Below are 25,772 nucleotides of genomic sequence, written 5' to 3' on the forward strand. Positions count from 1 at the left end.
GTGTAATGAACCTTTCTCTTGGTTCTTGGTAGAGAGGACAAAATAACATGTAATGAATAAGGTCCTCTACCTCTTGACAACCATATACACAAGTACGTTCTTTTGCTGGAATACCTCTATATCTTCTGTCTCTGTATGCTGTATCCATCATATTTAATCTTAATTCAGTAAAAGCTTTCCGTAAATTTGCAAATGTTAAACTAACAAAATAGTCTGGAAAAATACAGAACTTCTTGAGTTTATAGTATAGAGGGGCACATGAGGACAGATAAGCAGTATGGAGAGCTTTTGGTATCGATGTTTCACTTATTATGTTCTTGATAGACTTTATCTGTACTTCTAATTGGAGTTCATTAATTTCAGCTAATGAAATTCCACATTTGATAATTAATTGCACGGCCTGATGTACCCAGTTCTTGTTGGGCATGCTGTTATTCAGTTCTATCAAACATTTTTTTGGAAGTCTATTATTATCCATCCTCTGAACTTTAAGCCAGTAACATAAAATTCTCTTATCTATAAGGCTTTCTATACTAAGCATGTTGGTTTCCAATCTAAGCATGGCAGTTTGTGTGTCTCTGGGAAGGCACAGTAACGACCTCAAGAAGTAATTCTGAGGGGGTTCCAGGTTTATGTTTGGTTTACATGTGGTGCCCCAAACCTCTGCCCCATATAGAAACTGTGCCATTGTTTTGGCTTTATATACTATTAAGGCAGGGTTTACTAAATTTCCCCCTCTAGTTGCTGCAAACTTTAAAGTAGCTTTTGCCAATCTGTAAGATTGAACTTTTAAATTTAACAGTTGTTCCTTCCAAGATGTTGTGTCTGAATATACTAGGCCTAAATATCTAAATGATTTTACTTGACTTATAATGTTTCCATCTAAGTGCCAAACATGTTTTTTGGGGCGTCTTCCAAAGACCATAACCTGGGTTTTGTCATAATTAATTATCAGTTTGTTGTTTTTACAATATGTGGAGAGTTTTGCAAGAAGTCTCCTTAGACCTACCTCCGTTCTAGAAATCAATACAAAGTCATATGCGTACATTAACAAAGAAATTTTGGTATCAAGAATTGTGACAGGGGCATATTGCAAACCCTCCAGGTCTTTTACAATGTAATTAATAAAAAAATTAAATAAGAAAGGAGCTAAAATGCAACCTTGTTTAACTCCTACAGATGCATCAATCTTTGGAGTAAGATGTCCTGCCAGGTCCACTTTAACCTGTAATGATGTATCGGAATACAATGACTTTACAAGAAATAATAAACGGTGGTCAATATTTGTTTTTTCCAGTTTCTGCCACAATAAAAATCTAGAAATCGAATCAAACGCAGATTTCAAGTCAACAAAGGCAACATACAATTTTTGTTTCAGGTTATGAACATATTTGCACATGAGGAAGTTCAACACAAAACACAAATCAATTGTTGACTTCCCCTTTTGGAAACCGGCTTGTACTTCTGCCAATAGGTTATTACTATCTGCCCAGTCTTCAATTTTTTCCAAGAGGTATCTTTTAAGATGTACACATATTAAAACAATCCACATTTAAAAACTACAATTTAAAAATCATCTGGATAAGCTTGCTGGAAGAGAATGATCTTTAATGTAATGTAAAAATCAAAATTTCAGAGTTAAATCCTGAATAGGAAATCTGTGAGGAGACAACGAGGATGCATTGTAGCAGTTTGTTGCAGATTGCAGCTTTGTTAACTGTAGCAGAGTTGGTACTTACTAGTTCAAGTTTCCTTTTCCCTCTCCATTCCTGTTTCTCTCTGTAATATCTTTTAAATGCAAATGTTTCTTTGAAAGTGTAAAACAGTCAATGGTTTGGCAACAATGCAACATATAAAAGTAGTAACTGAAAAGTAAACAAGCATTGGGCCTTTTGAGCTCCTCACTGGAAAATCTGCATTTTATCTTGCTTCCTAATGAATACAATAAAAAAAAAATAAGAGTCATACAATTGGAATTAAAAAATTGAATCATACATAGCCATCAGGTCCAACTCTCTGCTTAGTGCAGAATCTCCAGTTAAAGCATCTCTAGCAGGCAATTGTCCAGTTTCTTTTGAAGACCTCTTCCTACTATCAAGAAGTTCCATGTAATGACCAATCAAAATATACTCTCCTGTAACTTAAAATAATTAGACCTGGTTCTAACATCTGGAGCAGCAGAAAGCATATCTGTATCCTCCTCTCTGCATCAGCCTTTGAGGTGTTTAAAGAGTACCGTTATGCCATCACCAAGTCTTCTCTTCACCAGGTTGAACATGCCCAGCTCCTTCATCCTTTCCTCATGTTTTGTTCTTCATACTTGCATCATCCCTGTTGCCTTTCTCTAAATCCCCTCTAATTTGCCTATACAGTATTATCAAAATGAGGTGTCCAATGACACAGTACTTGAGATGAGGCCTGGCTAGTGCAGAATATAGGAGGACTGTTATTTGACTTGAAAATAGTTCTTAAGCCTCTTTTGAAATGGACTAAGGGGCTCAACAGCCCCTAAGGGGCAGCAGGATGCCACCCATTTCCTAGCTGGATTGGGGATGCAGCAACTGCATGCTGCAGCCCCGATCCAGCCTTTCAAGGGCGCAAAAAGGAGCCACAAAAAGCGGTGCCTTTTGCACCCTCGAGGGGTGTCATAGCTGCGGCAGCGCAGCTATATGGTGCTCATCCGGTGCTGCATTGTATGGCCACAGCACTGGAGGAGCGTCATAATGTGCCATGTGGAGTGGCGCACAGCATTATTGCTGCCATGGGGGTGGAGTCAGGGCGTGCGTCATATGGACGCGGTGCCCTGACTCTATCCCCAGGCTGGCCATTCAAAGATATGCCCCCTATTTTGAATAGTATCTAGCAATTTTTCTTTTCCCAACAAAGCTTTTTGAATACTTCTGAGTTTATACCTGAAATCTTTTTGTGTGTGTTCTATTAGAAGTGGTCATGAAAGGCTGGAAAACTACTTAGCAGCTGAAATAGAAAGATTATGTCAGGTTCAATTATTCTGGTGAAGATGCCCACACACCACTATTTGCCAGCCAGCAATTATTACTTTACCTAGGTTCCCAACTTTTCATATGCTCCACATTCCTAGGAGATAGTTGATTAATGTTCACACCCACTGCAAAAGTAAAATCACATTTGAAGACTAAGAAGTCTAATTTCTAATTTTGGAACCACAAATTGAACCACATAAATACTTCAGGTGAACAAATTGAACTTTTTTAAAAAAGCTTTTGACTCAGTGCATAAAAAACAAATCTAAATTGAGAAGTTAGATTCTAATTTATTCATAAAATTGTAAATAGTAAAATTAATCCAAATTGTGAACATAATATTCAATTACTTCTTTGCTCCTTCTCATTCATTATTTTGTCAAAACACACTGTTTCTTGCTGACTGCGATCTGCAGGTCTGCCTTTGGATTTAGATGATTCCTAGATTTTGTCTTGCTCAACAAAAGAGAACTGAATCCAGATTCACACAAGTATCTTTGTTGCACCCCTTGAAATTCATCTCATACCCCTGGGGGAGCGGGTACCACAGGTTAGGAACCCCCGACTTAGTGGTTAAACATGACGTCAGGAGTGACATCAACAGCTCAATTCCTGGCTAAGGGAGAGAGAACAGATAAATGGATGGGGACTTTGACCAGAAAAGTATAATGGAAGCTGATAAATTAAGTATATCTGAATGTGATGGCCAATACTCACTGTCTTTGAGCTCAGTTCTTCTCAGAAGCTGTATAAAGACTGCCTAATAGCCTGCATGATGGAAAGGGGAATCCCAGGGCCAGCATGAGGAAATGTGTACTACATTGGAATTTTTTGTGGTTACAACTGTCCAGACTTCTGCTTTTGTTATAATACAGGGAACCAAGGCAAAGACATAAGGCAAGTGAAGCACTGAAGGCAGGAGGGAAACACACTTTAAGGACCTAGTTAGTCAGCTGTAGGAAAGGATGTGGAGAGACTTATTAGGCCCAATAACCAACAAAATACCTGTAAAGCTCTATATGTATAACAGGAAAGTCACACTTAGAAGAAACATGAACAAATAGTTGAGCATGGAAACAAAATTTATACTAGGACTAGAATCTTCAACTGGATCTAAGTGTATCTTCAGAAACATTGTTGAACCTCTTCTTCAGTTTGATGCCACTTTTAATGCTCATTGCTATGGAATTCTGGGATTCATAATTTTGTGAGATAATTAGCCCGTCAGAGAGCTCTGGTGCCTCAGCAAACTACATATCCTAGAATTTCATAGGATGGAGTCATGTCAATTAAAATGGTATAAAACTGCATTATATATGCAGTGCAGATTCAGCCTAAGTGTAAATCAGAAGATAAGGAAAGCCCCCCCCCCCACAAAAGTGTTAATAAAATAGAAGCTATTTGTTATAAACATTTTTTTCAAACTCATATCAAATCAACATGTTGGCAATGTGATGCACATGGCACTGGACTCCTCACAGTATAACAACCAGCAGAGGTGCAGCAAGCAGTGGCATCATGGTTGGTGCAGACTTCACCAGGTGACATGCTAAGGGAAAGGTGACACCACTGTTTCTCAGACACCTACCTTTTGGCAGAAACGGGCTGTGGCGTTTATCTTCTTCCCTTTAAAATACTCTAAGAGATGGTGGGAGTGGGGTGAAGCTCAGTGGGAGAAGAAAGGAGAGGCCCCAGATTTTTTTAAAACTAGTTTCAAATGTCAAAATTGGACTTTTAATATGTCTATACATATAAATAAATATAATATAAAACATCACATTTTAACCAAATCTTCACGATGTACATGTAAATAGGTTGTGCATGTGATATTATAATTTGAAGGTATAATTTTAATTTTGCTAATTGTTTACGGCACACCTATTAGCATTACATTCAGTAGTATATGGGAATTACAATTTAGGAGTAACATTAGTGCAAAAAAAAAAAAGCATTACTAAGGATTCTGTGAGGTGTAAAATGGGAGGAGGTCAATGGGGGGTGACACCATGAGTTACCATAGCGTATGACACCAACCCTAGCCACTGGCAGCAAGAAAACATAACAGGGTAGTTGAAACAACTCAACAAAAGCGTGGACATTTTGCATTATATCCCAGCTTCAGCAACAAGAATGGGATAAATCACTAGGCTTATTGGGCTAATCGTCTCCTTAATCTTCCTTCTGTTAACGTCTGACTCAATTGCCAAGCCAGATCTTTCTTGGGGATGCTCTATAGGCATGCTTATCTCTCCTGTGTAATGACTATGCTTAATAAGACATAACGGAGACCACAGTGACTACACATAAAATAGGAACCTGCTGGCAGAGCAGTCCCTGCAAAGATCTCTGCTCCACCAACTCAGCCAAATCTTTGCAGAAGGAAAAACAGGGAGGGTGCATCTGAAATAAGGTTCAAAACATTAAGGAGGGATTGAAACAAGCAATGCTTATTAATTTTAAGGACAGATGTTAATATCAAGCATTTCGGTGCCTTCCTCTGACAAACCAGGTTCCCACTAGATTCACAGAAGTCTACCTCATCTGAGAGGAAGTTTGCATGTGGCCTTTATGAATGTCACTTCAACATTTAACTGATAGGGAGCACCTTTAAGGAAAAGTGATGACACAACCGTACAAATGAGTGTCTGCTCTATGTGATAAACCAAGTGATTCATCCCATTCTTTTGGCTAAAGCTATCACAGAATGGTGAAACAGCCTAGTTTTAATTTTGTTTTAACTTGCATGTTAAATATTTATTTTGCTAGTTGTTACACTGTGTGTTCATTTTCATGCTGATTAAGAGGTTTTCCTATTTGGTGATGTTTTAAAATCTCTGATATTTATACATATATAAACATATAGGATTTATTTATTTTTTAATATAAGATTATTTAAAATGATTTAACAATTTATAAAGTAAAAACACAAACTATTAAAAACATTAAAATTTATGACAAGATCAGATACAAGCCTTCCTTAATCACCAACTAATCTAAATCCAATGGGTGACCTTGGGCAGATCACATTCTCTCAGCCTCAGAGGAACGGCAAACAAATCTTGCAGAGAAAACCCCATTTTGGAATCAACTTGAAGGCACACAGCAATAGTTTCAAGATATGCTGCCTGCTGCCTTGAGTCCCCATGTTGGGGAAAAGGCAGGATTTAAAGGAGTAAAATAAACAAATAAAAATAAAACAAATTTAGCATATAGCCCATTCTATTACAGATGTTATTCAGTTACCAGTTCCATAGAAAGAATCAGTTTGCCTTTATCTTCACATTTTTATTAAGCAGAGATGGGCAAATTGTGCCAATTTATAGACCGTTTTACTATCCATGGTGTTCAATAGGACTTGAGCATCCACAGAGTTTGGTATTCACTGGGAGTCGTGGAACCAAACCCCAGCAGGTACCAAGGGCCCACTGTCATTGTTGGTTTTTAAATGAGGCGCGGGCTCTATTTATGTGTGAAATGTCTCTGTGTTTCATGTAATGTATTTCCCATAACTGTGTACAAATGTGACAGCTGGACAGTGAAAAAAGTGGATAAGAAGAAAGCCAACTCCTCTGAGTTGTGGAGCTGGAGCAGAGTGCTGAGGATACTACTGTAGAGGGCCAGCAAGACAAACACATGGGCCTCAGGCCAGAAATCTCCCTGGAAGCCAGAATGACTAGACTGAGGCTGTTGTACTTTGGCCACATCAGGAGAAGGCGTCATTGGAAAAGGCAAGAAGGCCGGGAAAGGCTGCAGGCCAGATGGATGGACTCCGAGGTCACAGGCCTGAATGTACAGGAGCTAAGAACAGCAGTGGAGGGCGGGGGTTTCTGGAGGGGTCCGGTCAACTCAGGGGCAGTTAATAAAAACAACCACCACCACCAGCCCTGCTTGTTCTCTGTGTTTCTTCTTTTGGCGTTTCCTTCTAGCTAAGACTGAGATGTTCAGATTAAGAATGTTTCCTAATTCTTACAAAGTACTACCCACTCAACCTGAGGGCGGCAAACAAGAGAAGGACACTGCAGCATGCCATTCAGTTGAGGGAGGGAAAAGGGGGGGAGGTTTCCATGGTCTGCGGGAAAAGATGGGCCTTTGGGGAGCTCTGAGGCCAGACAGCCTTCCTGAGGGGCAGGGGGGTCTGACAGCCCCCTTTTCCCGTTTGCCCCTTCTGTCCAGAGGGCGACCGCAAAAGCCAGGGCACTGCAGAGAATTATGGCATTCCTCCCGGACAGAAGGTCGAAATGGAGGCCATGGCCTGGCAAAGGAGGAGGCTGGGCCACCCTGTCTGTCGAGGAAGAGGGATTGCAAAGGGCCCTCCATTTCTGCCTGTCTGTCCAGGAGGGCTTCCAAGAGGCCCTCCATTTTGCGCAGGACCAAGGATGATGTATGTATGCGGGGGAGGGCTCCTGCTGGGCTGCTCCGAGGAGGCCCTTCCTTTGCTGCCTCCCTTCTTCCCTCTCCCACCTGATGACGAGGCGGAGGAGGGAAAACAGGAAGCCGGCCTTTGGGAGAGGCGGAAATTGCAGCAGAGGAGCCCTGGAGAAGGAGCGGCCAGGGTGAGTGAGGGCTGGAGGGGAGAGCCCTGGCCTTGGCTTCCTCCCTCTCTGCTGGCGCCCAGGTGAGGCTGCCTGCAGCGGAGGAGGCATGGCAAGAGCGGGGCCCGGGGGGCTTGGGGGGCTGCTGGGTGCCCCTTGGGGAAAGATGGAGGGCATGGCACCCAAGGAAAGGTCCTTCGGGAAAGGAAGGCAGGGAGGAAGGGAGGGTAAATTCTTGCTTCCGAGCCACGCCAAGGACCTGGGACTCCTCCTGGAGCGGAGGCTGGGATGGAGGGAGAGGGGTGCAGGGGAAGGGGGCCCTGGGTGGGTGGGGGGGTGCCCCAGGGCCGCCTCTTGGGGCTGAGCGGCGCTGCCCCCTTGGCGCCCTTTGTTCTCGGCTGGCGCCTCGGAGGGAAAGAGAGGGAGAGGCAGCCAGGTCCTCCTTGGCCTTGCTTTGGCCTGGCCTTCCTTCGACTTGCCTTGCCTTCCAGCCTTGCCTTGCCTGGCTTTGCCTGGCTTTGTTCTGCTCTGCTTGGGAGCTCCATCCCAGCTTCCCAGTGGCGCCTTGCTTGATTTCTGTCCTCTTCCTCCCTTCCCTTGGTCTTCTTCATAGAGCCTTGACTGAGGGAGGGAGCATCCACTGCTCCCTCTTTTCTCCTGGCCTCTGGGCTAAAGATTGGAGGGAAAGCTTTGTCCCCCTGGCAGTTTCTAGACAAAAAAGAAGAGAGGCTTCTGATGGATAGCTTTGTCTTGTGGCGGTGGAGTGCCTTCCAGTCGTTTCCAACTCATCTGGGCCCTTTCCTGGGGTTTTCTCGGCAGGATTTGTTTGCCTTTGCCTCCCCCTGAGGAGGCTGAGAGTGTGTGACTGTCCCAAGGTCACCCACTGGGTTTCAAGGCCAAGTTGGGCATTGAACTGTGGTCTCTAGAGTCGCAGTGCTTCAAATGCCATGACTGTGAAATTATGGGATTGGTAGTTTTCTGAAATATATCGCCTTCTCTGTCAGAGAGCTCTAGTGCCACAGCAAACTACAAATCCCAGGACTCCATAGGATGGAGCCATGGCAGTTAAGGCGATGTCAAACTGCATTAATTTTGCAGTGTGGCAGAAGCCTTGGTGTGATCAGATATACTATGACAGAAAGGCATGGATCTGAAATGTTTATGTACACTTGTTGGTAACATTTCCATGTACTTATTTACAATCAGATCACAACACATGGGACAATGGAGGCCAGCATTGGAAATGTCTATAGTCTTGGACATGCAACTTATTTTAGTGCCGCTCATCATGGATGTTGCTGATGTGATGTTCATGTCTATGAACAGCTTCCTAGCATGTTATGTTGGTTCCGTGGAGTTTGGATGCAAGGGCCACATGTACCAAATCTCCCCCTCATAATGTGAGAACGTGTGCTGGAAAAGGAGTCAGGAGCACAATGGAAGTAGGAGCCCTTGTCTGGAAATGAATCATAGTTCTGAGCTATTTTGTTGCCTCTGATTCAGCAAGTTGCACAGTCTCACTAATGGATTATTGCAGGAGGCAGAGGTTTGATTCCATCAGGCAGAAATATGCACAGCTCTGGACTATCAGCAGTGTTTAAATGTCTATATAAAATATAAACTTGTTCTTATTAATTGCCATCAAGTCAACTTCGACTTATGGTGACCACGAGGTTTTGAAACCTTCAAGAAACCCTTTTATTAACAGCCCTGTTCAGGTCTTGCAAATTCAGCCTGCTCATGTTTTGCCATATAATATAAAGTATAAGCAGTCATGGACAAAATGTGGACTTCCAGATGTTGTTGGACTGCAACTCTCAGCATTCCTCATTGTCATCTAGGATGGCTGGGAGTTGCAGTCCAGCCACTTCTGGAGAGCTGCTGTTTGGCAGCCTGATATAATAAATGAAATAGTGCATTTCTTGTTGTTTTGTGGTCATTGGCTTGGTTTCTCACTGTTTAGCTGGGCACAGACATATATGAAGACTGAGATTTCTTTTCTATGCTCTCATCCCATGACTATTTAGGATTTTTTTCTCCATCCTGTTTCTGTACATTAATTCATAATTATGAAGGTGCAACATCAGCTGTTCCGCTCCTCCAGTTTTCAGTCTTTCATACAGCTAGTTTTGCATGATTGTGTTTGGCTTGATTGTACCTGGACTAATGAGGGTCTAATATTATATTGGATTATATATTATTATATAACCAGGTCTATTATTATATTATATTGAATTATATATTATTATATATAACCAACAGACAGTTTGAGGTAGGCATAGTGCATGCTGCCTTATGGTCAAACTATGGTTTAATGATCAGGACTGTTCTACAGTTCTCCATGCTTTTGTGCTGACATCCCTGTGATCCCCCACCCCTGTTTGGGAGATTATTGTTAAGTCTGCAATTCCATTTTTGTTAGGATTTTTTGTGCCAAACCACTGTTCAAAAACATGATCAAAAGCAAGTTTGCAAAATGGCCAGCTATGCTTCACAAAAATGTTGCTGCTAGCGTAATGCTAACCAAAGACTTGCTCTTTATAAGAACTGGCTGGGAATGGGGGAAATATTTTTCCAAGAGGAGGGGGGAGAGAAATAAGAGGAGCACATAGTTGAATGGTTCATCAGCATAGAAACTCTGAAAAGGGCTTATGTGTCAGGATAGTTTGTACAGTCAGTTACTGTGCTTTGATTGAAATGAGCACCATGTTTACTCCTTTACTAATTTAATTGCAGCTGATTATGCTTCTTGGTGCTTTCCTAGTGATAGGAGAAGCTTCAGTTTCTAGCATGACAACCTGCATAGATCGAATAAAGTAGTGCTGAGAATTGTGTGGTCATCCAGATATTGTTGGACTGCAGTTCCCAGCATAGGCTTTGTTGGCTAGTGCTGATGGGACTTTCAGTCTGATAGTATATGCATTTTCACATGATCCCCACCCCAGCATAAGAAAACATATTTAAGTCATGTGTGGCATTACGGTTAGTATTGGATTGGGACTTGGAGATCCCAGTACATGCCCCCATTGAGCCTTCAAATTCACCTTTTGCCAGTCCTTCCCTCTATTTCCCTAAGGTTAACCTAATTTACAAGGTTATTGTAAGAATAAAGTAGGGAGAAGAGTCATGTACACCACCTTGAGCCCATTGAAAAAAACACCAATTTATCTCTAGAGATGGAACAATAGGTTGCTAAACTACTTGGAGAGGGAGGTATTTTTGTACCTGCCAGATGTACAAAGATCCTCAGGAGAGGGCTTTTTCTTGGTACGGTCACTGTCATGGGCCTATTAGGTGAGGACATAGGCGAGGGCCTTCTCGGTGGCTGATCCCATACTGTGGAATTCCCTGCCATGGAAAGTTAAGCTGGCCTCCTCTTTGGCTTCCCTGTGTTAGCAGGCAAAGACCTTTGTATTCAAACAAGCATTTAATGATAAGTTAGTTGCTAAACAGACCGGCCAAAAGGGCCTGCATTGGGGTGGAGTGGGGGCATGGTGGCTGCACGATGTACACCCCAACTGCACCCCCAAGCTGCTGTCGTGCCACCTGACTAACTGTATGGCGTTACTGCGCTCCTTTCGCATAGCATTCAGATGATGTACGCCAAAACGAGCACCAGAAAGTGCCATGGCAGTGGCAAAGGTGTCCCCTTTCTAGCTCCAAAAGGAGCAGCATCTTGCCACTTGTTTTGGGGCCAGAAAAATGCCAGATCAGGGCCATGGCATGCAGTGCCATGGCATGGTGGCAGCAAGCCGCTCCTTTGGGGCCATCTGTTTTGCCCCTTAGTTGCAGATAGTCTGTGTTTGTATGTGTTTATTTATCCATGTGTTGTATTTTTAATTTTATTTTTCTGTTTTTAAATGATTTTACACCTTTAAATTTAATGATGTTTTAATATGAGATTTTGTTTCATTGTGTTTTACCTTTTATCATCGGGTTTTTAGTTCTATCTTGCTTAAGCCTTATTGAAAGCTCCCCTGGGTCTCATATCAGGAGAAAGGTGGGATATAAAACAAATAAATAGCTTTTTAATATATATTTATGTATTTTTGCTTAATTAGGGAAGGGCATTTCTGAACAAATGCAGCAGATTTTCTCCAGCAGTTCAAACTGGCATTAGGAGAGGGGTGAGCAACCACAGTTGGTCTGGAGGTCATTTTCCTGTTAGGATCCTCTGAGTAGCACAGGCTGCCAACAAATGTCAAAGAAAGAAAGAGGGAGGGGGAAAAAAGAATACTGTAAGACCAGAAGGAGCTATAAATCCACTTCTACTTTTGAAAAAAAAAGGAAGTGTGTTAATATTTAACAGTGCAGGGTTTCAGAAAGGTAGAGTCTGTCTCAATTTGGAAGCTAAGGAGCCTGGTTAGCGCTTGAATAAGTGGCCACCAAATAATACAGGTATTGCAGGCTATATGTCAGAAGAAATCAGTTATAGAATTACAGCATTGTGGAGTTGGAAGAGACCACAATGGCCATGCAGGAACTCAGATTCCTATGCAGGAACTCACAATCAAAGGCAACTCACAAACAATGGCAAATCTCATCTGCATATTTCTTGTCTGAGAAAATCTTACAAAATCGTTGGAGTTGCCATAAGTCTATAGGTGACTTGAAAGCACATAACATCATTTTAACAAGATGAATCTTTTAAAACTTGCAGTTTTTTTAAAAAAGGAATCATCACTCCTGGAACCTTTAATAAAAGACTTTTCCTCCTCTGTGAGGCGGGGCAGGGGCAGGAGGATGACAGAAAAAGATTGGTCCAGGAATCTGGAGGGGCTGAGAGCTGCAAGAATGGCCTTAGTAGTTGGATATTGTCCACCCCACCCTTAGGAACTATTCAGCATCTGATCAAAATCTCCTGTGAAATAATTTGAGTTGACTTGCTACACTGTTCCTCGCATCCTGACCTTGCACAATAAGAGTCTGCACACCATGTGCCGCCCTGCTTTCTTTGCTGCAGGCTGGATGAAATCTTTTTTTTTTACAAAAACAAAAATGGGGGGGGGGGGAGGGGGAGAACCGTGTCAGTTTGTTGCTGAATAAGTAGGATGAAATATCCAGAATCTTGGGTTGTCAGAGTTCCCACTCCCTGAGTCTGTGGCTATCCCTCCCCGCACCCAAAATTTCTATGTAAGTCAGTGACTCACATGGATCAGCATGGATAACATTTCTCTTCAGCCTAGTTTGAAAGAAATCAGCCAGAACAGCAAACTGCATAGGAAACATTTAAGGCCTCTGGGCAGCTAACCCTGTCTAATGGAAAACTAGAAATGTTTCAATTGGAATGGAAAGTCTGGCAAAGTGTTAAAATTGGTGCTAAAGTTTAGAAGGCAAGAGATGCTGAAGTACTGCATAGTACTCCTCTGCATCATCTAATTTAAACTGAGGTGGGGATTGGTGGTCTTCCAGGGGCCTATCTACATGATGTAACTATCTGTGATTCCACTTTAACTGCCATGATTCCATTGTTAAGGAGGAGCATTTAGACTTTTAAACCAGAGCTCTAGTGCCTCATAAAATTACAAATGCCAGGATTCTATAGGCTGTAGTTAAAGTGGAATAATAGTGCTATATTTGTGCAGTGTGAATGGACCCCAAGTGTTGGACTGCAGCTTCCATCATTGCTAGGTGGCATAGCAGAATACAGAGAGATGAGGTAAGGCCCTGTGTTCCCTACTTTTGGATCTTTGAACACTGATGGTCCTTGTTGGATTTTAGACAGTTACTGTGTAATTGTGAACGTGTTTACACTGAGTTTAATGAGATTTATTCTAGAGTATGTGTATATTGAATTATGTGAGGATAAAAATATTAGAGGTTTGTTTTTGAGGTTTTTGGGGTGGTGTTCACATTGTCTGTGGGGAGGCAAGGATTTTTGCTAGATTTATTACTACGGTTTTATTTAATGTAGTGGCATCTTTTGCTTCAGTTTGAGCTATCTATCTATCTATCTATCTATCTATCTATCTATCTATCTATCTAATGTGAAGAGCACATGCTGGCTTTCTTTTTAATAACCTTTTTCCTCATTATTTTAGTTTATAGCAATATTTATTACAATTTTGTCTTCCTGTTAATGTGGCGAGATGACTTGGCTAAATGATATAGCTCATAAAGTGTCTCCTCTGAACGCAGCTGCCTTTCAATAGCTTGGAATGTGTTTCAGATGAATGAATGAGCCAAGCACATGTATGTGGACACTTAACCAGAGTGAACATTCTTCTTTTCTTTGAAATGATGCCAATGACTATTTCTGGTTCTCAAATAATGGCAAGAGGATTTTAAAAATATAAATGATTTCTTCCTTTAACCCAAATTGGCCTGACAGCTTTGTTTGCAGCAGTGTGCACTCAGTTAAACCAGTCACTTCTAATGTATATTTTTGATGTACAGTCATACCTCCATATTTATGGCTTTGATATTTGTGGGTTTGATTATTCACGGATTTGAGTAATATGTTCTTGATCTAGACACTATACTTTTATTGATGCAGCCTAAAATTGCATTGGCCTTTTTAGCTGCCGCGTCACACTGTTGACTCATGTCCAACTTGTGGTCTGCTTGGACTCCCAGATCCCTTTCACATGTAGTTTCGTTCAGCCAGGTATCACCCATCCTATATCTGTGCAAAAATGAAATGCACAGATATAGGATGGGCGACACCTGGCTGAACGAAATTACATGTGAAAGGGATCTGGGAGTCCAAGTAAACCACAAGTTGGACATGAGTCAACAGTGTGACGCGGCAGCTAAAAAGGCCAATGCAATTTTAGGCTGCACCAATAAAAGTATAGTGTCTAGATCAAGGGAAGTAATACTGCCACTATATTCTGCTTTGGTCAGGCCCCACCTAGAATATTGTGTCCTGTTCTGGGCACCACAATTTAAAAAAGATGTGGAGAAACTGGAGCATGTCCAAAGGAGAGCAACTAAAATGGTGAAGGGTATGGAAACCATGTCCTGTGAGGAACGACTTAGGGAGCTGGGGATGTTTAGCCTGGAGAAGAGAAGGTTAAGAGGTGATATGATATCCCTGTTTAAATATTTGAAGGGATGTCATATTGAGGAGGGAGCAAGCTTGTTTTCTGCTGCTCCAGAGACTAGGACCCGGAACAATGGATGTAAGCTACAGCAAAAGAGATTCCACCTCAACATTAGGAAGAACTTCCTGACAGTAAGAGCTTGTCCGACAGTGGAACACACTCCTTCGAAGTGTAGTGGAATCACCCTTCTAGGAGGTCTTTAAACAAAGGCTGGATGGCCATCTGTCGGGGATGTTTTGATTTGGATTTCCTGCATGGCAGGGGGTTGGACTGGATGGCCCTTGTGGTCTCTTCCAACTCTATGATTCTCGCTAGGAATATCTAGGCCCTCCAGCACAACTGTGTGATCAACTTTCACTAAAAGTTGCACTTAAAGACCTAGAAATTCCTAGAGAGAATACTCTACTAGGCATTTGTAGCTCCTCCAATGCACTTCAGTAGTCAGTGTCTGTTAAACGTTGACCACAGAGTTACACTGGAGCACCTATGGATTCCTAGAAAGGTGTCCTCTCAGGTAAAGACATGGTGTTTTTGTTATTTGCAGTTTTTCCATATTCATGGGGCTCTTGTGCCCCTAACCCTAGCAAATATAGAGGGACAAGTGTATATTTTATTATAACTGGCTTTAGTCGAAGTTCAAATTTAATATTATTTTGTTAATATGTTGTTGTGTTTTTATCATGTACATAGACTGGGTAAGGCCACCTGGTGGATTACTGTTTCCTTAATTTTTAAACATTGGCTATATTGGCACAGGCTTATGCCTACCACAGAAATATATAAGTAAACACTGCCATTGGCAGGTTACGTACCACCATTTGGGACGTCCTCAGGACGTCCCAGTTTAAAAAAGTGGTGTCTCTTCTAGACGCTCCTACTCCTGTTACGGACTCTGTCTGTAAGAAATGGCAGCGGCCGTTCCACACGGCCGCTGCCATCTTGACGTAACGGACGCTCTGCATCCGCATGTCGCACCCCGGAAATGACGCTGCAAGTGCGCGACTAGCGCCTCGTGGTGTCTCTTCCAGGGAGCAAGAAGGAGCGTGATTTTCGCGCTCCTTCTTGGCAGCGTCCAGGAACCGCGCCGTTTGGCTGCTGCGGTTCCCGGACGCTGCAACCAGCGGTGGCGCGAGACGGCCCCTTCTGGGCCGTCTGTAACGTGCCATTGTTAGCAGAATATAATCCTAGTGAGACCAGTGACCCAAAATTTCATTAGGTTAGTGGGCACAGGTTGGAATCCAAATAATAGCAACCCAGGAATGTTTTGTAAGATAGTGGATGAAAGTGTAGAATCTTACATTTTAATCTGAAGTTAGTGAGGTTTAGAGCCAGCTTTGTATAGTGCTTTAAGGTTTGGTCTATGACTTTGGAGACCAGGGTTTGGATCTCCATTCAATTACCATATGAAAACCCCTGGGGAGACCTTGTGCAAGTCACACTCTCTCAGCCTTAGAAGAAAGCAAGGCAAAAAGCTTGACAAATCTTGTCAGGAAAACCCCTGATAGGTTCACCTTAAGGTCACCATGAGTCAGAAGTAACTTGAAAGATCACAACAACACTGGTGTTTGTTCTGTTATTTCAGATGTGGAAAGCAACTGCAGGCCACACCATAACTGTCAACCAGGATGATGGCGCCGATGACTGGGAGACAGATCCTGACTTTGTGGTAGAGTTATAAATTGTGTTTTAAGCATTAGTGATTGGGCAAACAAGTGTAACTGATAGTCTTAATTTGAAAGTTAATGGGATACACAAACAATACGGAGCTTGCTATGTCAAATTTTGAAGCTATGGGGTGGAGATTGCATGTGTATTTACCCAATAATATATAAATTCTGTTTGGGGTTTTGTCAAGTTGAATATGGCTTGCTGAAAAGGGTGGAGTATAGATAGGAAAGAGAGATAGAAAGGTGGGACATTGATTTAAAGTCTCTTATTTCTGAACTGTATTGACACAACCATTGTTACTGTGTAACCTTTCCTCCATTGTGTACTTTACAGAATGATGTGAGTGAAAAGGAACAACGTTGGGGTGCTAAGACTGTGCAAGGATCTGGTCACCAAGAACACATCAAGTAAACCCCTTATTTCGTTGTCTTGAAGCTGAGATTGTATGCAGAGACATCACTAGGCAGGAGTGGGGAGTGTGGACCACTCAGTTGGTGGAACATCCAGAGGAACTGGCCTCCCTTTTCTACTCACCCAGCAGCTGCACCCTCCCCTAAACAGGTCCTCCAGAAGCCACAGTGCCACCTCCCTCAGCAGCAGTGACTCCTGACAGGGTGTCTTCAGAGTCCAGCATGGCTACTGTCAGAGCAGCCATGCTGGACTCTGAAGGCCTTTCAGGGTAGGGGGGATGCCTTCAAGATCTGGTGCAGCTGTTTGAAGAGAAGGCATGTTGGACTCTGAATGGGTACTCAGGAGGCCACAGTGCAGCTCCCCTCAGCAGTGGTCTGGGCAGGTGGGCGGTCATCGGCAGGGAGATCAAGGCAGTTTGCCCCCTTCACACACACTGGGCGACACTAACCTTAGTGACGCTACTGATTGTATGTGATCCAGTGATAGTTATGGAACATTTTCCATTTACTAGGGGCCTACATTTAAGTGAAATGGATATGATGTTGTAAGCCAGAGCTATTTATCAGGGTCAAAAATCTTTGGTCAAGTGGGGGATATCATTAGCTCTAATGGCAGGTAGTATCCCATCTGATATTCCCCTTAACTTTGGATGGAGTCAAGGGAGAATTTAATGGGGGGAGGTTTCTGTGTGAGGAGGAAGAGTTTATTCTTGCAGTCTTGATTTTACAACAATGTTGCTATAGTTGTCAGTGTTTGTCCACACCTATTTTTCCTTTGTTCATGCAGGAGTTCAGGGTTAAAGGCAGGATTCTTTACTTGACTTGTCCTGAGGAGCTGGGGATTGAAGCAGAGACCTTCTGTGCATGCAAAAAATGTGGTCGCTGTGGGAGCTTTTTATGTTTATTAAGATGAAAAACAGTTCTAGTTCATAACTTAGTTGCAAGTTATAGGTCTTCACATCTTCTGACCCAAGTACTGAACATGGTACTGATTTCTAGTTTCTTGTCAAGAGGACAACTTAGATTGAGGCAGTGGCAGGTTAAAAACATAGTAGGATCAAAGTGTAGTGAGGCATTTAATTTATCTAAACAGTAACCAAATGAGCTATGTAGTCCCATGTAGAGAACATTCCTATAATGGAGGTTGAAGGCTTTGAAAGCATTAAAGGTGATTGTTTGGGGTAAGTGTAGAGCACAAATGTTGTTTGAGAATGTGAGCTAGTTGAAGAACCAGTTTTCCTACTGTGCTTTGGTTAGCTGCTGTTTTTTGCTTCAAAATATAGCTTGGAAACATGTGTGGCATTTATTTTCTCTGAAGGATATGTTAAAATACACAAGCACACATGCTGTGTGAACTTTTTAACTGTGTTGATGATGACACTCTACATCTAGTCTAGAAGAAGGTTTGGATCTGGGTTATTATAGTATTTTGTAATATCAGCTATTTGTGGGCAGAAGCAGCAATGGATAATGAAGTATTTCTGGCATGGGTGGTGGGAAATGGTGCCCTTTTAATGTACTGGTATATTACAAGTTGCCAAGTCTACACATCAGGAATACTGTGTCTAGTAATTCATGCTCAAGAAACAGGAATTAAAGGCTAGACAGAAACACACACACCCAAGCCAGCTAAGAGAAGCAGATAATATGAATGGGTTCCAGCACTGTAAAATACGTAAGTTTAGTCAAGAATAGTGTATCCCTGCTTGTAATTCAGTCAGGTCAAGAGAACTGTTTTCACCCTGTATCTTATCATTTCTTTTTTTTTTTTTTTTTTTTTGGGGGGGGGAATTCATAAAGTGCCCTAACTAGGGATAAAGAGGTTCGATATTAAAAAGTTTCACCCTGTTACATTTCTCCTTGTATTTGTTAGTCCATGAGACTAAACCAGGGTGGGAATCAAGCAGCCCTCATGAGGTTATTTGATTACAACTCCCAGCATGCCTTCCTATTGACTATGTTGGCTAGGACTGATGGGGCTTGCAGTCCAAAATATCTGGAGGGTTATAGGATTGCCAGACCTACATGTAACAATAGTTTAGTGCTGCAAGAATGAACCTATCTCCTCCTCACCCCAGGTTTGCGTGTCCTACTTTCTCCTCTGATCCAGCCACAGCAAGGCATTCGAGAGCTTTTACTTCTCTCTGCGTTTACTGAAGATCAGCATGTTACCCAAAACAAGATAAACTCTAGTTTATTCCAAGAATGGCTAGTGAAATAAGGCATTTTCTAACCATAGTTTATTAATCTGTCTTGCTTTGAGTGACCACAGTTAAGGATTACTACAGTTTATGGTTCAAATGTTATATAAAACTACAGGTAATTGAAAATGGAAGCAAAAACTTTTGTTCACCTCACAGCATGCCACAGGGGAAGACAAGATTATGAATTCAGCAGCTAGACTCATTCTCAGAATGTTTGGTAAACCATAGTTTAGCATTTTAAGACACATCTTGTGTTTTATTGAATTTTGGGTGGGGTTTGATAATTTTCTTTATTCCATTCCAGAATGTAATTTAAAAAGTTAAAAGTTAAGGATACAAATGGCATAAGTAGGATGGTGAAAGTAGTGTCTTTGGTGCATTTTATTCATAATTGTTCATTTGTCTTCAAAAGTATTCATCAACTGAGAGAGAATGTATTCCAAGAGCACCAGTCTCTTAAAGAGAAAGAACTCCAAACAGGACCAAAAGCTTCTCATGGTTATGGTGGGAAGTTTGGTGTGGAACAGGACCGCATGGACAAAGTAAGTACAGAAGAATCTGTGTGTCTGACTTGCTCAATATGGGCTTGATGAAACAAGTCATTGGAGGTTATTGTCACATTTTCTTGAATTCTGCCACATATTTAAGTCTCCCATCTCCTTTTCTGCTTTCTTTTTCCATCTCTATGTGAATGGTTCTATCAAGTGCCTCCTTTAATTTGGGGGATCCTGGATTAGTGGAAAATTTAGCCCAGTTTGGCAATCTGTCTAGCCCTTTATTTTGTTTTCTGATTATAAAACAGTGACAGTAGTGTGTGTGATATGCTGTTCCTTTTTGTTTTCATCTGGGAAAGTAATATTTCCAGTAAAATTACTAAAATTGAGGGGAAAGAAGCTTACTCCATTTCCATCTTCTTCCATGCCCAACATAAAAACCACCATGCGGAAATGGTAAACCACACACTTGAAAAGTTGCTCTTTGATAGAAGATAATATATATTTAGCCCCTTTCTCCCTCTTTTGCCCTGCAGAAATAAGAATGTGGAGACCAAATGTGGAGGAAGTTGTAAAAGTTTGATAGAGACTTTGGTAAAGGAAAAGCATCTGTTGGCTTCCTGTGTGATAGTCATATGGCACAGCACAACACAGTGCATTTGAGAGGCACAATCATTACCTGAGTGCACTTGCAATTTGGAAGATGTTTGTTAGTTTAGTTTTTTTAAAAACCATATATGAGCCTAAATCTAGTTGTTCGTCTGACCTAGAGAAAGATCTGTTGATCCATTTACTGAATGGTATGACAGCAGTTTTGTAAGTTCCATTGAACCAAACGGTCTACTCTGCTTGGGATTAATAATTGAATTTAGGCTGTGATAATTAATAGTTGTTTGGAATAGGTGAAATTTTTAGTGGTTAAGGGATTTCCCTCTGTCCTGTTGCATCACCAGCCAGCCTGTCTACAGGAATATGAGTAGTAGGATCAACAACAATCCTGCATGGAAGAACTGATCCCATTCCATCTTGTTCAACTCAGTCTGAGCCAGGGATAGCCGAGATTTTATAGGATACCCTTGAAGTTTCTTGAAAACAAGGGGCAAATCCCTGCACTTTCTGTTCCCAGGAGTCCAGAGCCAAAAAATACTATGTATTCAGGAGCAATGATCAAGCAGCCAGGTGCTGGATTTAGAAGCAGGGTCTTCCTAATAATATGTACATACAATTATATGGAGGTGGATTTATTTACAGAATAAAACAGTAAAAGAGACATTACAAACAAAATAATTAGAAAATAGTAAGAAGGACTGAAGAACCACCTGTATAACAGGGGAACATTAATTCTCATATGAACCAGATGTATACACAACAAGATTTGAGTCTATAGTATCCACACAGACAAAAAGATGGATCAAGAAGGAGGACAGTTTTAGCAACAAACATAGAAGATACATTTCGATTTATAGGAAAAACTGGGTGAAGCTCAGGCAAGCACAGTTAATAAATCCAGACCCTTAAAAGCCCTAACATTTGAGCAGCTTAGCATACAAAAGGATATATTCCAAAAACAAATGAAATATTTCGTCTCTAATGACCAAGGCCTTGGAACATCCTTGATCCACTTACAAAAGAGAGAGCAGAGATTTGGAGCATTTCAAAATAACTTTTCAAAGAATATATGCACACATTTTGTGTGTGTGTTTATTTTCAAGTCATTACTGAGTTATGGTGCCCCTATCATGGGTTTTCCTGACAAGATTTGTTCTGAGGGTGTTTGCTTTCACTTTCTTTTGAGGCTGAGAGTGTGTGACTTGCCCAAGGTCACCCAGTGGCTTTCCATGGCTGAGTGGGGATTCAAACCCAGGTCTCCAGAGTCACAGTCCTGCACTCAAGCTTCTCCACCACACTGGCTCTTGTATGTGCTCACAGTTTTCAACACAGGAGAAAACTTATAGGAGACACAGAGCTAAAGCAGGCTTTCTTCATGACTACTGTTCCAGCTTTCTATATTACTGTGAATCGAGAGCCAACATGCTTTCTGTATCTGATACCTGTCTTGGCTGGAGGAGAGAAAGCATTTAAAGCAGTTGTCCCCTTAATTTTTTTGGGCTACCGCCCTCTTTCATTTTGAGCGGCAACTCTTGTTCCCTGCCAGTGCAAAATTTTTCATATTAAGTCTATTGTTCTCTGTATAGTCGTGCTGGCCACACGATCAAGAAATACGAACGTTGGTACTTACCTGTGATACGTTCATTTCCAGCAGACGAGGGTCCTAGCATCCTGTATTCTGGGTTAAGCTCCTCTTATTCGCTCCTGTAGGCAGGGACAATAAACAAAAGACCGGCCCCTATATAGGGAGGAGCTAACCCCCCTGGGCCTCAGTCAATAACAAGCCAAGCGACTAGTAAGGTAAATCAAGGAACTGAACTTTAGTAACCTCAGCTAAGGGTTAACTAGAACACCTTAGAAAAAACTAGTCCAAGAACAAACAAAAACCCAGTAAAACCAATCTAGCAACAAGAATAACAAGGCAGGTTTACCAACAGGCAGGCAGGGTCGGAGGCCGCAGGCAGCACCCAGGTGGGCAGGATGCTAGGACCCTCATCTGCTGGAAATGAATGTATCACGGGTAAGTACCAATGTTCGTTTTCCCAGCAGACAGGGTACTAACCGCCTATATTCTGGGATTTACAAAAGCCCTCTCGAACTGGGAGGGAAGTGCTGCTAGGAGACTGTGGCCCCTGACACAATCTGTTGGAGGACCCTCCTTACAAATGACGCCTCAGCAGACTGAAACACGTCCAGTTTGTAATGTCGTATGAAGGTCGAAGGCGACTTCCATCTGGCCGCCCTGCAAATGTCTGACAGGGAGGCGCTAGTGGCCAGGGCCTCAGAGGTAGATGCACTCCTGGTTGAGTGCGCCATCACCCCCTCGGGTGGAGTGAGATCAAGAGTTCAGTAGCTCTCTTGAATACAAGACCTGATCCACCTACTCAGAGTCGAGGCAGATACCTTGCACCCCAAAGAGCCCAGGAGAAAGGAAATGAACAACATTTCAGATGACCTTAAGGTTGAAGTCCTCATGATGTAGATTTTGAGGGCTCTGTGCACATCCAATGTGTGCCAGGTCTTTTCCAAGTCCTTCTTAGAATCGGGGCAGAATGAAGGCAGGAGAATGTCCTGCGATACCTGAAAGGCTGAGTTGACCTTAGGCATGAAGGTAGGGCCTGGACAAAGGCACACTGAGACTGGCCTAAAAATACACAAGTCTTTACGTACCGACAGGGCCCCAGCTCTGACACCCATCTGGTGGAGGTAATGGCCGTGAGGAAGATGACCTTGAGGGAGAAGTGTTTGAGGGGGGCCTCCTGAAGGGACTTGATCAGCCCAACCGTCAGCGACTTTAAGATCGTGTTCACGTCCCAAGATGGAAAACAATGTTTGGTGGGCTGGCCCTGTTGGAAACTCCCCTCAACAACCTCTTAATGTGAGGATGGCCGCCATTCTAGCTGCTCTCATATGGAGCAGAACCAACATGATGGCAGACACCTGCCTTATAACCATGTTGGGTCTTAGTCCCTTTTTAATGCCATCTTGGATGGACTATAGCAGGTCAGCCACTGAAAACCTGAAGCAGTCGATGAGAACTTGTCTAAAAGGTGGATTATGGTGGATGATGTGATCAATCAGAATAGAACCTGATCTAATCTGGACCTATGACAGCTTCCAGCCTATCACTGATCACTTTGTCAACTGCTTATAGCAATGAAGGTGATATTAAGGTGATTTCATTTGTAGTAATTAAGACTTACCACTCTGAAAGAGGAATGTTAATGTCTGACCTCCAACTAATATTTCAAAACAATGTGCAGTTCTTTACTGGAACATCTGTGAACCTGTGTAAAATAAGACTAATTCCATGATTAGGCAAGGGAGACACTGGATTAACCTTTACCTCGCAGACATTGGTGAGTCCATGCAGAAGCGTGGATGCACTCTGTGTTAACAGGGCCTGTGGTCAGAATTAAGTCTGATTTCATCTGAGGATGAACTTGTCTAGAGGCTTCAAAAATCACCCCAACTCCATGTAGCAGACTATCACCAACCAGTATGAAGGCTGAGGGGTCTCCCAGCTGAATGAACTGCTGATTAAGGAGTCATGAAATGGGAACAGAGGGCTTGGCAAGGATAGCCCTCTGGTATCTAATTTCGAGGAGAAGATTTTCTCCACAAAAAGGATCTGTCAAAGGAAAACAAACCTAAATTTTAAATAGTATAGTGGGCCCTTGATATGTACTGGAGTTGGATTGAGGACTTTGCATGGATACCAAATCCATGGAAGCTCAAGTCACATAAAACATAATGGCATAGTAAAATGGAGTCTCCTATATAAAATAGTAAAATCACAGTTTGGTGTTGTTGTTTTTCTGTTTGTTTGTTTTTTTGCTTTTTTGTTTTTGGAATATACACACACACACACACACACACACAAGCTGTGGGCATATAGGTGGCTGGTGTAAGTCTATGGTATATTAAATCTGAGCACATGTGCTAGTAGAAAACAAGGCATAGGCACTAGGAAGTCCATTTTCCCAGCCTCAGAAGGCAGTGGACAATGGTGTTGTTTAGACCAGACCTTGGCATGAAAGCCCCGTCAGGGATAAGACACTCACCCACACAGCAGCTAACCTTATAACAATAAAATCATAGAATCATGGAGCTGGATGAGACCACAAGGGCCATCAAGTCCAACCCCCTGCCATGCAGCAAATCACAATCAAAACATGCCCAACAGTATGCAAAGGAATCTTGTAGCACCCTGAGACCACTAAAAGAAAGAGATTGGCAGCATGAACCTCCATGGCCTTGAGCCCAACTCATAATATGCATGATAGACCTTGTTACAATAGGCCTATCCAGGGCAGGGAGCAGTTGAATGGCAAGCCCATCAGCAGGCATTCTTATTTAAAATGTAACTATCTAGACAAGGTAAGAGGTAATTGTGATCTTTGTGGCAGACTCCTCAGGGCTCTGTAGGATGTCTGAATGGGATTTGAAGCAACCCCTTAGCAGAAAAGCCTGATTATATTGTTTTAAACACTCATGGAGGAAGGGGGGGTTTTCTCCCCCCCATGGAGAGGAGGCTCTTTGTTTTTGATAAGAATTCTTCTTAACCCCCTGTATTAGTGAGAACCATCTCATGGAATAAACTGTATTTTTCAGTTTCTTCCCTTTAACAGACATCTCTCCTATGAAAGAAGGGAAGGCAAGGGGAGCCAGCTCTCCTGAGGCTAGCTGACTGAGGTTCCCTGTGTTTTATAACAGGAACATAACCCTTTGCCACTAAAGTGGAGCTTTGTTGGTCACCTTAATCCATCTCATATGAGATGTTTTTACCAAAGATCCTCAATGCATGTAAGCATTAGAGGTCTTCTGAGTGACCAGAGGCCTTCTCCTTGCTTGAGTCACCCTGTTTATTAGCATTTAAATGAATCTGTATTGTTAAAGCTTATGCTCTTAATGAGAAGTGCTATGGCTGATAACATTTTGAACAAAGGAGGTAGAACCATGTGCTCATCTTATGTCTTAGGCTGTTCCAGCTAAGGCAAAAAGGCTCTGGTCCTAATGGAGACAGGGATGGAGGCCCATGAGGAAGGAAGAAAAGTCATCATGTTGGCTATGGCTAGCCTCTTCCCTTGTTGAATTAGTTTCCAGGCATCTTCTCTGGCCTGGAAAAAAGAGGGGGGTGAGCAGAAACAGTACAACTCAAACCTCAAGGGCTAACAGTAATAAAATGAACACCAGAAAAAGTTAACCAGTATCTCTTGTAAATCTGAGCCCCCAGACCTGTTGCTGTGGGGGCTCTCCCCTCCTTTATTTGCCCCATCAAGGGAGGCTGCCTGGACAGTAGCTTCTTCCAAGCACTGCTCTTAAGTTAGCAGTGACAGAAGACCATTTGAAACCATGGGTAGATAGCTGCATATGGCCTGTAGTGTAGCCCTGATACTCACAGGGCACTTTGTTTTATTTATGTTTGAGACAGCCCCAACTTCAAGCTGGGGTTTACAGCTTAGCCCTTTTAATTTCGGGCAGGCTTTATAGTAACCTGGCTGCATGATAGAAGCTAGCTTGGTCCTCAACTCCCTTACCACTTGCATAGGTAGCTGGGAAGGGCAGAAGGGCTGCTGTGGGACATGGCTCTACATTTACCTGAGGTATGTCTGTCCTGAGAAAGGACAATCTCTGATGGAAAGGAGAGGCCAAGCGCTCAAGCTGTTCTCTCAAGAGTGCCATAGTTTGGGGCAGCCAAACACAATTGGGGGTGAAGGGAACTCTCCACCCATGATATCCACAAGTGGTTTCCTACTTTTTGTTGTTGTAATTTTTGGGGAGGGAACACAGGAGGATTTGTATCC

The 25,772-nt window shown here is 42.4% G+C and overlaps 1 protein-coding gene across 2 annotated transcripts in view; it reads left to right on the forward strand.

Moving 5' to 3' along the window:
- The first annotated feature begins 7,517 nt into the window (after nucleotides 1-7,517).
- The window catches only part of CTTN (cortactin), a 47,724-nt gene continuing 29,469 nt past the window's right edge, over nucleotides 7,518-25,772 (forward strand). The window contains exons 1-4 of one of the 2 annotated variants that reach the window (XM_089521398.1): nucleotides 7,518-7,555; nucleotides 16,163-16,246; nucleotides 16,582-16,655; nucleotides 19,275-19,404. In XM_089521398.1, coding sequence (XP_089377524.1) covers nucleotides 16,163-16,246; nucleotides 16,582-16,655; nucleotides 19,275-19,404 — 288 coding nt within the window. In that variant the 5' untranslated portion in view covers nucleotides 7,518-7,555. Of the gene's footprint in view, nucleotides 7,618-16,162; nucleotides 16,247-16,581; nucleotides 16,656-19,274; nucleotides 19,405-25,772 lie in introns of both variants that reach the window. The other variant, XM_089521396.1, reaches the window with a different exon arrangement.

This window comes from Sceloporus occidentalis, unplaced genomic scaffold (genome assembly GCF_023333645.1).
Source record: "Sceloporus occidentalis isolate IW3139 unplaced genomic scaffold, rSceOcc1.0.p SCAF_4, whole genome shotgun sequence".
Classification (NCBI taxonomy): Eukaryota; Metazoa; Chordata; class Lepidosauria; order Squamata; family Phrynosomatidae; genus Sceloporus; species Sceloporus occidentalis.